Below are 14294 nucleotides of genomic sequence, written 5' to 3'. Positions count from 1 at the left end.
GATAACCTTGGATTTGAATATAAATTTTACTTTCCTAAAGAGGAAACCTGTGCTGAACAATGTAAAGTGAGGTGCTTCAAAGTTGAGTCATCTCTGTTGATAGTGTGGGCAGAGACTTCTTGAATGATGGTCCTCTTAGGCTCCCATCGATGCCTCCTGGCTGAGGGGCATTTGTATGCCACACTGATGTCCATGTGGTCTACACTGGCCTGACTGTGTAGGAGGGTGGGAAATGGGTTCAGTCCCAGCTTGTGTGAAGGAAAGTCCTGTCTGTTCACTAGGCTTTCTCTCACACTGCCCAGTGTGGTGGCTACTTGGTTGTGGTTGGACGCCTTACTATAGCCTTCTGGGCTGGGAAAATAGGTTCTTTACTGATCATTCCTGACAAGGGTAGGGAAGGGGCTGCAGTTGTTTCCTGTGGTGTTTGATTGCAGTAGAATGGTTATTGACAAAGAGCTCCTGTTTTGCTAGGTTGCCCATTTTCCTGGTCTTTTGACTACAGGTAACAGTTGAGCCATTTTCCAGTGCATCCACTGGCATTTCTATATTACCACCTTTTCCAGTACCTAGGCTGGAATGTAAGCATAAAAGACATCAGTAAATTCACTTTGAAATTCTCAGGATTCTAAGAACTGATCTCCCTGTCTGGTTTAGCTTTTCTGTATATATCAGAATCTTTGTACTTAATATTATGTATTGTTTTGAGTTTTTAGCTATACTTAATGTGAAGAATAGGGAAAAGTCAATCTACGTCAGCTTCCCACAGAGGAAATCTAGCTAGGTATTGATGCATTTTATTAGGGATGATAATACAAAGCATTAACAGTTGGTTACTTTGCTCATAATAAGGTTTATCTAGTCTAAGCACTGTTGTTGTTGTTGTTATTATTATTATTATTATGAGACAGTTTCTGTAGTTCAGGCTAGTCGAACTCACTGTGTAGACAAGGGTGGCCTCGAACTCACAGCGATCCTCTTGCTCAGCCTCCCGAGTATTGGGATTATAGGCATGTGCCACCACAGCTGGCTCTGAGTACTTGCCGTTATTAAGTAATTTTTTTCCTTTTAAAATGGTGTAAAAATAGCTGTGTTTATTAAGCTACTAATATAAAATCAGTGTTGACAAAAAATGTTAGTTACCATTAATGTAAAAGTAGATTAACATCTAGTAAAACACCTTTTATTTTAAATTACTACTTGCTTCTGAAGAGTAAGATAACATAAGATTTAAGATAATAGATTAGTGCACTAGGTGTGGGCATTTAATAAATGTTGGTGGACTCTGCCCTCTGATGAGTGACCTGTGTAGTTTCTGCTTACCTCAGCAGTTGGGAAGGAGAGGTACTATAGAAGGTGCATTTGGTAGTTGACTTAGAGTTACTGAAGCTCGGAAAGTTCTGGCAATAGCAAAAAAGAAAAAAATCAGCAAAATAAAATAAAAGAAGAAGGTTAATAGAATAGCTTATTAGTTGTACTTAAAGAGTATTATTAGCAGGACAGTATTTATGGATGAGGAGTTTAATCTGTGAAAGATGAAGCAGCTTTTGTACTGATCCCAGAAGTGGTGGATTGCCTGGTTTTTGTTACTTTGATGCTTTAAAAAAATAAGTGGCTATGTTCACAGAAGATGTCTCAGGTATGGTAAGTGAATTGTTTTATATTTTTAAATTTGAATTGAAATTCTGACTCCTTTGAAAGATTTTTGTTACCTTTTTGATATAATAAGGAAGAATAAAACGAATTCACATTTATGTATTTCAGGAAACTGACATCATTTGGATGTTTTTTTTCTAAATTTTAAGATAATTTTCTAACAATTTTTTTCTCCTAGGTAACAAATATTTTTATCATTGATTCTATTTGGCTTTTAGACAGTTTGAAAACTTGTATTTAAAAATGTTCACAGTTTATTTCTAGATTCCATATAGACCACAGACCTTTAAATATACTTAAAATATTTTCAAGAGCTATTAAAGAACAGTAAAGCAGAATGAGGTATAAGAAGATCATCTAATGTTATATGGCTACTTTGGAAAGATCTTACTGGTTCTTTTTAATGTTACCACATTCTTTTTTCAGAAGAATGCTGATTTAGTTTTTGAATCTCTTTGGATTCTGTTGTTTCCATAAGAAAGATTATTTGAATGAAAGAGGGAACAATTTGATTTTATATGATGCTTACTTTTAAAAAGTCCTTTATGAAAATTATTCTCCTGGATAAATAAAGTATTGAGAGTTGAGGACTTTCAATAGAGCAGTTCAGAAAGCTAGCTTTATAGCAGTTCAACTGGAGAACAGCTTTAGGTGTTTGTTTTACTTTCATTAATTGGAGACAGATTAAAGGAGAAAAACTCTACAGATATTAAAGTACCAAACAGAGGACAAAATAATTTACTTTGCTAATTAGAAATATGATAAAAATAGTAGATGTCAGCTTGATCATAGCAGTCATTTTATTGTGTATATTAGAACATATTGTATAAAAAATTTTATTAGAAAATGATTCTTACTTGTGTAGAACATGTTGTTTAAGCAAAAACAAAACAAAATCCCCAAATTTTTATTGAAAAGGCAAGAAATGAAAACAGTAGATGAACTGCCAAAGGTGTAATATTTATGATACAAAGTAGTACATTTTCATTTGACTGTTGAAACATTAACTTTTGCATACCAATGGGTTTATTTCATGAGTTATGTTGATAATATTCTGAATCCTATATGAACTGTTTTGTAAATTAGGGCAATAGTTTTTACAGGTAATGCTAGAAAAGATGTTTAAGGATTTAGATTTGGTATGATGTATAAACACAATAGATTTTCTTCCAAGTTCCTGTAACAATTTGAGCTTACAATACTTTTGTTGGTGGGCACACCAAATTTTTTTTTCTTTTAAAGAATCACACTAGTAATGGACATTTAACTAAAATTCAACCAGTGTAGAAATATTTATTGTGAAAAGTGTATTTCTTCTTTACGACTTACCTTCATCTTTCCTCATTTAGAAATTTGGTCATTTAGCTCTAAGGACTGTTTTCTGTAGTAAATTTTTAAACTGAGTTATTCAAATCTTCAGTCCTCTCTTTACAGACTATTTTCCACACCATAAATAGAAATTCAACACATATATGAATCATGTTGTTGCTTGCCTGGAATTTAATTTGCAAAATTTAATTCTGTTTTTCAAACTTAAAAGACTTAGTACATTTTGTTTTTGCTAAGATATTTCAAATTGGTTACTGCTGCAGAAGTAATTTAAACTAGGTACTGCCAGAAAACTGGAGTGTCAGAACCAGGTTTTCTAATCTCCCTTCTGTTACCACTGCTTAGACCAGCAAAGACTTGCACTTGTCACTGTCCTTCCTAACCCCAAGAAGGCAAGAGCTGGGAGACTGGATCTTCTGTAGGGGCAAGATCAAGATGTCTTTCCAGTCAGCCCTCATGTTGTGGTCGTGCAGTTCTTATTCTAAAACCTCTTCATTGTAGGACTAAAAATGCGCATGACATTTAAAAAGTAATAACTAGTATGAACACCAGGAGCACACATAATGTAGTAATTTTAGTCCATTTCAGCCAGTGTGGTGTATCTCAAGATAACACATGTCAGAGTAGAGCCTTTTACTTAGGATTTCTCCTGCACTTTCTTGGCTCTCACTAGTAATCCAGGGGAGGAAAGACAAGGCAGTGGGAAGCTATTGCCAAGAAATTCATAGAGATTTCTCCTCCCTCTTTTCCTACTTTTGTCTTTTCCAAATGGAGGAGGGGCAGTTTAAATGATTCCTTTTGTCCAAAGTAAAGAGGCAGCAGTTATGTAGTGAAAGCATATTTGGGAAGAAAAGTTTAGAAACTTTCAAAATAATCCAGTATTATATCTGCCATTGTTTTGCTGATTTTGATGTATTGATATTTAGGTATTTATTGATTTTATGTTACAGAATGGTTTTTTCCTTGTACATTTTACTTTGGACCTAAGGTTGGGATCCATAATCAGTTTAATTTAATTATGATGAAAAGGAAATGAAATTACTTTAGAAAGCTCCTTTTGAACTGTTGTTTGCTTGTTATCATTTATACCCTTAAATAACAACAAATTTTAGGAATGTGAGAGACCAGCATTTTAAATTAGAGACCTAAATCAGTCATTGCTAGACCTTACTTTTAAAATAAGGGCCTAAAGTTGACTAATCAAACCTAAAATAGTAGGTATATGCAAAATAATTTTGCTTTTAAAAAAAAAAGATATGACTTTATTCCTTATTCTTTAATGATGTCAATTTTTCATATTTTTATATTATACTTCTGTAAGGTAAGGGAATACTGATATTACATTTATGGAAATCCAGAATGATAAATTAAAAATACTTAAGTGTAGTCTTAGTTTAAGCTTAAGCAGAATTGCAACCTCTCCATTTGAGAAGTAGGAAGGTCTTATCTCATTGTTATTATTACCCTTTTTGACCTTTGATTTTGTGACATACATGTTTATTGCTTTCTGTTTCATGTGATAATGTGCTGGCCATGATCAGATAACCAGATTATTAAATAAATATAATACAGTATGAAGGAGTGACTTGTGAATTTTGTTTTCTATTTGAAGTTATGTGCTTTTGGCTAGTTCAGCCAAAGGGAGGCATTTTTGATTACCTTGATAAGTAAGTAAAGAACACTCGCATCTTCTCCAGCCTTGTTAACTCCCTGCAGTTTGCTTGTATTTCTTATTCTCTGTTATGATACTTCCTTCCAGTCAGTCTCTTTCTTATTCTTACCCATGTGGAAATTATCTATATTACATTTTTCTTGGTCAGTTTGTATTGATAGTACCTTTGATGAAGGAGACTTCTCTTGTTTGAGAAAAAGATTAAGGTTTTTGTTTTTATTTTATTTTATTTTATTTTATTTTTGATAGGAGGATGGATAGAGTCTCAGTAAGAAGTTCAGGCTGAACTTGAATGCACTGTTTTAGCTCAAGCTGTCCTTGAGCTTGTGACACATCCTTGCCTCAGCTTTGCAAGTGCTGAGATCACAGGCCTGTGACAACATGCCGTGGCCATTTTTTTTGAAGCTGTTCATATGCACTTTCTAACCTTTCACACTGTTTCCTGAGTCACCTGGAATCATTTTCAAAGTCCAAAAAGGAAGTGAAGTTGGTAGGAAGCACTGTAAAGTACTTTATTTCGTGATTTAGGTAAAAGATAATAGTAGATAGAAGAATAGTGAAATGCTGGGACCTTACTCTTTGTAGGTACTTTGTGACATTTTCTGTTGGCATTGATGAGCAGAATATTCTAGAGTACTAGTTGTCTCAAAATTGGGAAATGTAGTAGTTGAGAGTACGTGTCTAGTAGTACCAAGGAGTTACATTGGCCAGGAGTCCAGAGTAGGAGAGATTAGACTCCAACATGATCTTTGCCATATTTAGTATCTTGGTGAGAACCTTGAAGGTTCATAATATATTTCTAAATGTTGATTGGTGAATTAATACATGGTATTCACAGAGTTAATTTTTATTAAATATAATACAAATGTCAGTGTTACGTAGAATAGAACCGAGGTATATATCCAAATCATTTGTCCCCTGACCCTGTACTGTCACATTTGTATCCAAATTCCCCACTGTGAACATAATCATTATGTACTTCAAACATGTACTAATAAAAATGTGTATAAAGAAAAAGGCAGAGCAATGAGATTTCAACTCAAACAAAATGCTTGGTCTCCCATATTGGAAAATAATAATACCTGTCCCAAGATGTGACTTATTTATTGATTGGTGCTGGTGATTGAATCCAGGGATTCATTAAGTTGCCATGCTGGGTTTAAATTTATAATGCTTTCAGCTCAGCCTACAGAGTAGTTGAGATTAAGGTGTGTGTCATCCTGCTTGGTTTACTTTTAAGTTTTAAAAATAGTTCCCAAAAGTCTTAGTTACTTTTTACTCGTTGCTGAGACAAAATACCTGAAGCCCAAGTTGGGAAAGGAAAGGTTTATTCTTACATTTTTTGAAGGTTTCAGTCCACACTCAGTTGGCTCCAAGGCAGGCGGGCACGGCTGAGCCACAGTTCATGGCGGCTGCAAACAGCAAGCCAGAACCAGCAAACAAGCAAGACACACCTTCTTCCTGCCATTACATCACATCCTGGCTCCACCCCTTTGTGGGTGTAGCACTGACACCATCAATCCAACCACTAGACAATGAACCATCACAAATGCACTATGCAAACTCATGGGACCTGGGGGCACAGACATAAACCATGACAGCTGTTTAAGCTGCTAATTTATTATAAACAGCCTCCTCCCCTCCCCCTTTATACCACTTCATCTTTAAGTGCTTGTCAGTGTGTTACCGTAAGACAGATCCCTACCTATAAATGTGTAAGTCAGAGGCCATGCACATTACAGTTTGCCATATTGCCCTTCAGCAGACTATCAACACAATATTTAAATTTCTTTTAGGTCTGTAAAGTAAATCTTACAAGAATAATGTTATTTATTTTTATTTATTTCTTGGTCTTCATGTGTTTAATGTTTCTTTCCTTTATGAATTACCTGTTCATGGAATATGCTCATTAAAAAGATGATTAATTTCTTTAATATTCTTTACTTTTTTTTATAACTTTTGCTATGCAGAAGACATTTGATTCATGGTAATGTGTTGCCTAATGACAGAGAAATTCCGAAGAACTTGTGGTTAGGTGGTTTCATGTTTTTTAAATTTTTTTTTTATTTTGAAGGTAATAAAAATACAACAGAATAAGACAAAACAAAGCCAATTGAGACAGTGTAGTGAAATTGATACAGAATGTCACAGCAGGTTACCAGGATAACAGTAATAGGTACCATAGTATATCTTGTTGTCTTCACAATAGTCCTTTCAATCAGGTATAGCAAAATAAAATACGGAACATAATAGAACTTATCAAAACAATATTGAATAGAGCAATATAATTAATCAGAACAAAGCAAAACAGTGATAACAATATTTGCCTTCAAAGAGATGGTAGAAGGAACTCCCTCATATTTGCTATATTGTATATGGTCAGATGCTCAGACCTCTGGCTCCCATTTGCTAATGGGGTGGGGTGGGGTGGGATGTTTGATTCCCAGTCCACGCTCTGGTAGGCTGCTTACCAGGAAGGTGAGTGGGTTGCTTTCTTTCCCAGTGCTTTAAATTCCACCATGGTGCGGATCTTGGGAGATGCTGGCTGGTTCTCTCCTTGGGGCACCCACTGCTTGCTTGAGACATGGCTGCTTCAGTTTCATGGTTTTTGAACATGATAGAATATACATACAGGCCCCTAAACTGATATAATCTGCTGCACATCTTGTGTACATGGCATGTATCTGTGTTTGTGGTTCAGCCTGTTGTTCCTTGGGCCAGGCTTAGCACAGAGATGTGAGAAAGGTGTAGTCTGGAAATCCGGGACCTGTGAGGCTGTAACCAGAGGCGCACATGGCGTAGTTTCACAGCAAGCTTTCTCTTACATAGGAGTACACCTTAAAGAGTTGCCCAAGTCAAGAACTAAAGTATTATCTTTGACTGTCTTCTTAGGGTGTAGCTGATGCATTATCAAGGTTACAATTTCTGAGTATTTTCTGAATCTTTGAGTTTCCCTTCTCTGTCACTATTGTAACTTACATGTTCATCTGCTTGTTGTTACCTCATTCTTTTGTACTGCAGAGTTATTTTGTTCCCTATATTTAAAAATTTCTATGACAGAGTTTCATCATCCTGAACCATGTAGCTCAGGTTTTCTACCATGACGCAGTGTTTCATGTTACCTGCTTCTGCTGGCCTGGGTCTTGATGTTGGCCACTCTGAACACTTTCCTTCTCTCGGCTCTCACTAAGTATAGTGTCCTTAGTTTGTCAGAAGCTCTCTGATTGCTTATATGTTCTTCTTTCCTGTTAGGATATTCTTTCTCTTCTCTCCCTGTACATTGCTAACAATCATGTTTCTGTCCCAGTAAAGATGCCACTATCTCTATGAAGCCCTTCTGACTTGCTTTGCTACCATGGAATTTGTATTAGAACTTACCATGTTAGATGTTTGGTGCTTTTTACTTAGAGTACATGTCATTAAGAATTTACAGGCTGTAATTCATGTACCATAAGTTGTATCCACTTACAGTGTAAGATTTAATGAGTTTTGAATATTGCATATAACCATGGATAGAATGTTTAAATTATTTCTATGTAAGAATGTTTAAATTATTTGCTCTTCTGTCCTTTTCCCCTCTTCCCCCTCACCTCCTCTAGGAAATGATTGACTTGCTTTTCTTTTTTTTCTGTAGATTAGTTTGCATTTTCTTAAAGTTTTTTGTTTGTTTACTTACTTTGAGTCTGACTTCTTTCAATTAGAAATTGAAATTTTTAAATTTATTTTTGCGTATCGGTAATTTGTTTTTAAAATTATTTTAGTAGTATTCTATTTGTTTGCTCGTTTACTCTGCTGTCTTTAATTTCTCTGTAGTTTCTAGTTTTCCTTTCAGGTCCTTTTGATTCCTGGCCATGTACTTCTTTTTTTGTTTACTCTAGGTTATTGTATTCCAGATGTCCCAATTCTAAGTCCTCTCACTTTTTTTTTTTTTTTTTTTTTTGGTCTTTTTCATTTTTATCTGTACCAGGGTTCGAATTCACAACCGCACACTTGCAAGGCAGGCACTTATGCCGCTGAGCTAAATCCCAAGCTCAGTCCTCTCACTTTAACACAATTTTTAATGAACCTTATTTATAAGATTTATGGATGTAATATCAGTAAGATAACGTCTTTTAGGAGGAAAATATTTCTGTAAAAACCATTATTTTCAATTAGTTATGCCAGAGATTCCCGTACTTTCTGGTTTGTAACACCCCAAGTGTTTTTAGTTATTGCGGTGTTTCATGGTGCCCCTAGAGTCTTGTGCCTAGAACAAAAGACGTACTTCAGAATTGTATTTATTGTTAGAATAAAACAACTTATTTATACTATAAGTAGCCATTTAAAACATAACAAACAGGAAATAAAATTTATTATATTTGTAACCACAGTTATTACTGTTAGATTATGTACACCTCTGGGGCTCTACAGCTCTCAAATACTGAAATTTGATAACTGGTGAACTCATGTCCTGTTCCACATTTTCATGTTACTTGCTTTCTTTCTTAGTAACTTCCCACAGCTCACTTCACAAATATTGTACCTGACTCCTTCAGAAGAAGCATAAAACAGACTAATGTTGAATTTGTCATCTTTTGTGAGTTAGTAGCTCCTCTTGTCTCTTGTATTTTTTTCCTCAAAATGTCTTCTTGTGTTTTTGAGAGTTTGCTGCACCTTGATAACACTGCATCTATACAAAGGTGTGCAACAGTTGAGTGTAGGACACTGTTTTACTTTCTCTTTTTTTGTTTTTGATTTTTTTTTTTATCAGTACCAAGGATCAAACTCACGACTGCCTGCTTGCAAGGCAGGTGCTTATGCCGCTGAGCTAAATCCCCAGCCCCTTGTTTCTGATTTTATGAGACAGGGTCTCACTATATAGTGCAAGCTGGCCCTAAACTTGCTGGCCTTGAATTTATGGTAAACTTCCTGGCTTAGTCTCCTGAAATGCTAAGATTATAGGTATGCACCACCACATCTGGCATTAATTTTTTCTTTATTGTTTTCTCAGTCTAATTTAATTTTTCAACATGAGTGGAGTAGTTTGCATTGCAATTTGAACACTAGCGAATTACCAGTTCTTTAGTGATATTTGAAAAATGTTCATTTTTTCAGTATTCTTTCACAAGTTGATGAAATCTACAGTGCTTCTGTAATCTTTTTTTTTTTTTTTTTTTTTTTTTTTGTCTTTTTCTTTTCTTATAGGTACCAGGGATTGAACTCACGACTGCCTGCTTGCAAGGCAGGCGCTTATGCCGCTGAGCTAAATCCCCAGCCCCGACTCTGTAATCTTAAATAATTTTTAAACTTGAAAGTTAAGGAACCTGTTTAAAAAAGCAGTAACAAAACATTTTGCTATGTTGGTTTACATATATGTATATGTACATCTATGTATAATGTATTACATGTATAATGTGTAATAGATATATATATCATATATGTATATATAATAGATATATGTACATACGAATATATGTATAATATATGCACACATACAGGTGAATATACGTATATAATATATACATATATATTCATCTGTAGCTTTTTAGTATAAAATAGGTTTTTGATGAATAAATAGTCTAAGGTGTGCTACCCAAATAGCAATAACTGGTAGATAAGATGAAATGATTATCTGTGTTACTTGTTAGTATGTATGTTGTATTGCCATAAACCTTTCAGTGGAGACTGATGGAAGAGGTCTGGTTTTGTTTTGCTTTGGTTTGTTTGGTGGAACTGTGGGTTGAACCTGGGACCTTCATATTGAGCTACATGCTCAGGATTTTTTCATTTTTTATTTTGAATCTGGGTTTTGCTAAGTTACTAAGTTGTCTAAGTGGGCTCAAACTTACAGTTTTCCTGCTTGAGCTTTCCAAAGTTTTGTTATCACAGACATAATGCTCCATGTTGGGCTCTAAAGTCTGTGTTTTTATCTCTTCTGTTTGTACTGGATTACTAGCTTACTTTCTTTTGGTAAAGTAATATATAGCTTTTCCCAGTTTTTTTTTTAAGCTGTTAAGGTTTTCCTCCTTGGAGAATGATGGCGGTGTGCTTTCTCATATAGGGTTATGTAGACTCCAGTCTGCCTTTTCCTTTCTGTTCACATTTTACCCTTTGGCTGACTAGTCCTGCCCTCCTTTCTTCCTTTCCTGAGCCAGGGCTACAAGTGCCCTACCATTGAGTCGTACCCCCAGCAAGCACTCTAGTATTTGATGGTGATTTAATTATTTTAAAACAAGTAAGTAGTCTCTTTTAGATAACATATTCAAATGTAGGTTCCTAGAACAGAAGACTTTTTGTCCAGGAGTTGAATACCAGAATAATTTTATGTATTTGGATTACAAATTCTTTGTTAACTCCTAAGTGGAAAATGCCTCTGGTTAAAAAATTTTTTTTGGTCTTTTTGAGATAGGATGCAGTTTGGGCTGGCCTTGAGCTCACTTTGTAGCCCAGGCTAGTATCAAACTCATATCCTCCTGCCTCAGCTTCTAGAGTGCTGGGATTATAGGCATGTACCACCACGCCTATTTCTGGTTAAGTTTTAAAAAATAGCTTCTTGATTATTTTCAACAAATAAATTGTTATGTATTAAATGTGTGAAGTTGGCTTCTGGTGTCATTCATGACATCCTTTCTTACCTTCACTGTTACAAATTAAATTTATCTGTTTATGGACTTCCTGTTTTGTTTCATATAGGGATATGTCTGTTTTTGCGCTAGTGCCACACTGATTTATTGTATCATAATTTTCCTTTGTATCTTAGTTAAAAGACCTTTCAACTTCCTAAGATGTTATTGGGCTTTTGTTTTTCTCTATAAATTTATAGTCAATTTAGTAAATTGCTACACCAAATCTCTATTGGTTGTTTCACATAGTTGCATAAGTGAGTGGGGAGTTGATGTCTTTAACATACTGAATTTTTAATCTTTGTATATAGTATAATTTCATTTTTACTTGTATTCTTGCATGTTTTCCAGGGAAATGTCATACTTTTTTTCCATAATGGGTTACCTGTCTTCTTTATACCTATAATTTAGAATAGAACCTGTCAAGCTGAAGCCTACCCCAGTTTATTTTAAGGCCAGTAATGTAAGGAGGCAAGTTAAGAATTTTATAGGTAGTGTTAGAAAAACCCCCAAAGATATGACTTGTAAATATCATGTGAAAAATAAAATTTTATTGTCCACAAGTACGTTTACTGGGACACAGTAATACCTCAGTTGGACGCTTCTGTTTGTGTACAGTTTGGCTGACAAACATGCAAAATTTGCTTCTGTTTGTACACTATGCATCTGGTGATTAAATATGACCTCAGCTTTTCCCCACATGAATACAAATGTGGCCATCTTCCTCAGAATTGTGGAAACAAGTTAAATTTGTGAACTGAGATACCACTGTATGTGTCTTCATTATTATATGACAGCATTTGTGTTACAGGTGACATAAGTGGTTGTTTCAGTGGTGACTGAGGCCTGCAAGTCATAAACTGTTTGCTGTCAGGTGCCTTGTAGAAAGTTTGCCCACCTCTAACACAGAATTGTCTTATGTTTCTTTATGTATTGCAGGATGTCTTACATGTTGAGGTAAAGGTAGTGTTAAGTTTCAGCTTCCTTTCCTTTCCTTCCATATCTAGTTTCAAAAGGCATGATCTCATACTTAGGAGTCATACTTACCAAAATGAGTCCCATTCTTTAGATAGTTGAGCAGAGTGAAAGGTTGAAAACTTGCTACCATAATTAATGTAGTAATTATACTTATTTTAGTTTTTTTGGTTTGAGGGATTTAATGTTAATAAAATACAACTTAATTTATCTTTTTACTGATTTCCTCCTTTATAGGAAATTAAACGAGAGACAGACTCTAAGGATGACAATTTGCCCATCAAACGGGAAAGGCATGGAAATGTAGCAAGTCTTGTACACCGAATGAGCGCTTACGGCCTTCCAGCTGGAGGAATTCAGCCTCATCCACAAAGCAAAAACATTAAGAAGAGTATGTAAAAGATTTCATTTCTGTTTAATTACACCAAAATACGAGGATATGTTATGTCGATGTCCGCTCCCGGCCGGCAGGAAGGACACACGACAAAGTCTGGTAGTGGACAACCTTTTCTTTTTATTTTCCTTCTCCGTACAGCCTGCCCTGGGTTCTCCCAGCTGAAGCCTCCTCTGGTCCGCTCCCCGCGGCTCCTTTTGTGCTTCAGTCTGCCCCAAAGCCTCTACCGGTCCGCTCTCCACGGCTCCTTTTGGGCTTTTACTTCTGGGCTTCTACCTGGCTTCTTCTTCCGCCCAGGGGTGGCACCGGTATATATACGGGTACAGTGTCCAATCATGTTAAAGTAAGCAAGGCAAGCTGATTGGCTAACATCATCAGTTGCCAGGCAGACTATATTGTTGAGCGGGTTGTTTACGCGGTAAGCAGGAAACTAACATATTCGATGGGAGGGGTAATCTACCTCAGGCTTTGCTCTTTACCACAGGCCGCACGTCCGCCGCGCAAGGCGAGCTATCACAGACGCGGCTCCCAACATCTCCCCCTTTTTTATTTTTTATGAATGTGCGCATCGTAGCCCTTCCTGGACTGGGTGCAGAGGCTTATGCCCTATGCGTAGGCCCACCGTAGGTCCTTGGCTTAGACCCTGGTCGGCCGTCCCATGGTCTGCCAAGGCCCTGAGGCCCTCGTCCTTTTTCTAGGGCCAGGCACAAACTGGACGGAACCTGGATGCACACAAGCTTGCACTCATTCTCTCTCCGTAAAGAAATCCCCTCGGAGAGAAATTTAGACCTGGGCAGCATCTAACAGTCCAGCGGCTTACGTGCAGGATGGGGTAGGGCCTGGCTTAGGTCGAGTCGTGCTGGGGAGGCACGCTCTTACCCGTCATTGACTCACCTACCCTGCTGTGTATTGTCACCTTATGGAGGAGAATGAGGGATGCCCGCCATATCTAGACTCGGTCGTGGGCCAATTGAGCAAGCCATGCATATGCCTGAGGATCTTCTTGTCCATTTCGGGCTACCGCTATTTCTATTCATCTTATTGGTTGGTCTGTGATGGATCTCCAGTAGGGCAGGTCTGATCTTCAGTCGAGGGCTTTGTTGCCCGTGTCAGTCTCTCCGGTATCCACAGTGGTTCTCGTCCCGGTTCCTGTGGGAAAACACAAACCGCGCCTCGGTTCCAGCTGATTACCGGATCCGGGCCCATCCATTGTCCTGTCAGGACATCTTTCCACTTCACCCACCCTTTATGGTTGGGGGAAGGGTTGCAGTGCTCCACAGCTGGGGAGCGATTATCATTATTTAAATTTAAAAATTGTGTGTGAATAGTGCCATGGATAATCGTGCCTTTGGGGCCAGGCCTTGGCCTACTCCCCCTTTTTGTTTTTGTAAAATTTCTTTGAGGCTTCTATGAGCCCTCTCAATGATTCCTTGACCTTGGGGATTGTATGGGATACCATGTTTTAATTGAACCTCCATCATTTTGCAGAACTCATTGAAGGCTTTGCCTATATAGGCTGGTCCATTATCAGTTTTTAATATTTTTGGTTTGCCCCATGCGGCCCAAGCTGCCAGGCAATGATTGATCACATTAGACACTTTTTCACCTGTTTCTGCTGTTGCGAATATGACGTGAGAACAGGTGTCTGTGGAAACATGAACATATTTAA

The 14294-nt window shown here is 36.8% G+C and overlaps 1 protein-coding gene across 1 annotated transcript in view; it reads left to right on the top strand.

The window, feature by feature from the left end:
- Cd2ap (CD2 associated protein) overlaps nt 1-14294 on the top strand; it is a 94840-nt gene that overhangs the window by 30606 nt on the left and 49940 nt on the right. The window contains exon 3 of the mRNA XM_013156852.3: nt 12469-12622. Within this exon, the coding sequence (XP_013012306.1) occupies nt 12469-12622 (154 nt within the window). The remainder of the gene's footprint in view (nt 1-12468; nt 12623-14294) is intronic.

Source organism: Cavia porcellus, unplaced genomic scaffold, assembly GCF_034190915.1.
Source record: "Cavia porcellus strain 051 isolate PalLab524CR breed Dunkin Hartley unplaced genomic scaffold, mCavPor4.1 scaffold_28, whole genome shotgun sequence".
Taxonomy (NCBI): domain Eukaryota; kingdom Metazoa; phylum Chordata; class Mammalia; order Rodentia; family Caviidae; genus Cavia; species Cavia porcellus.
The sequence above is the reverse complement of the archived record's forward strand: the minus strand, read 5'-3'. Positions and strand labels throughout refer to the sequence as shown.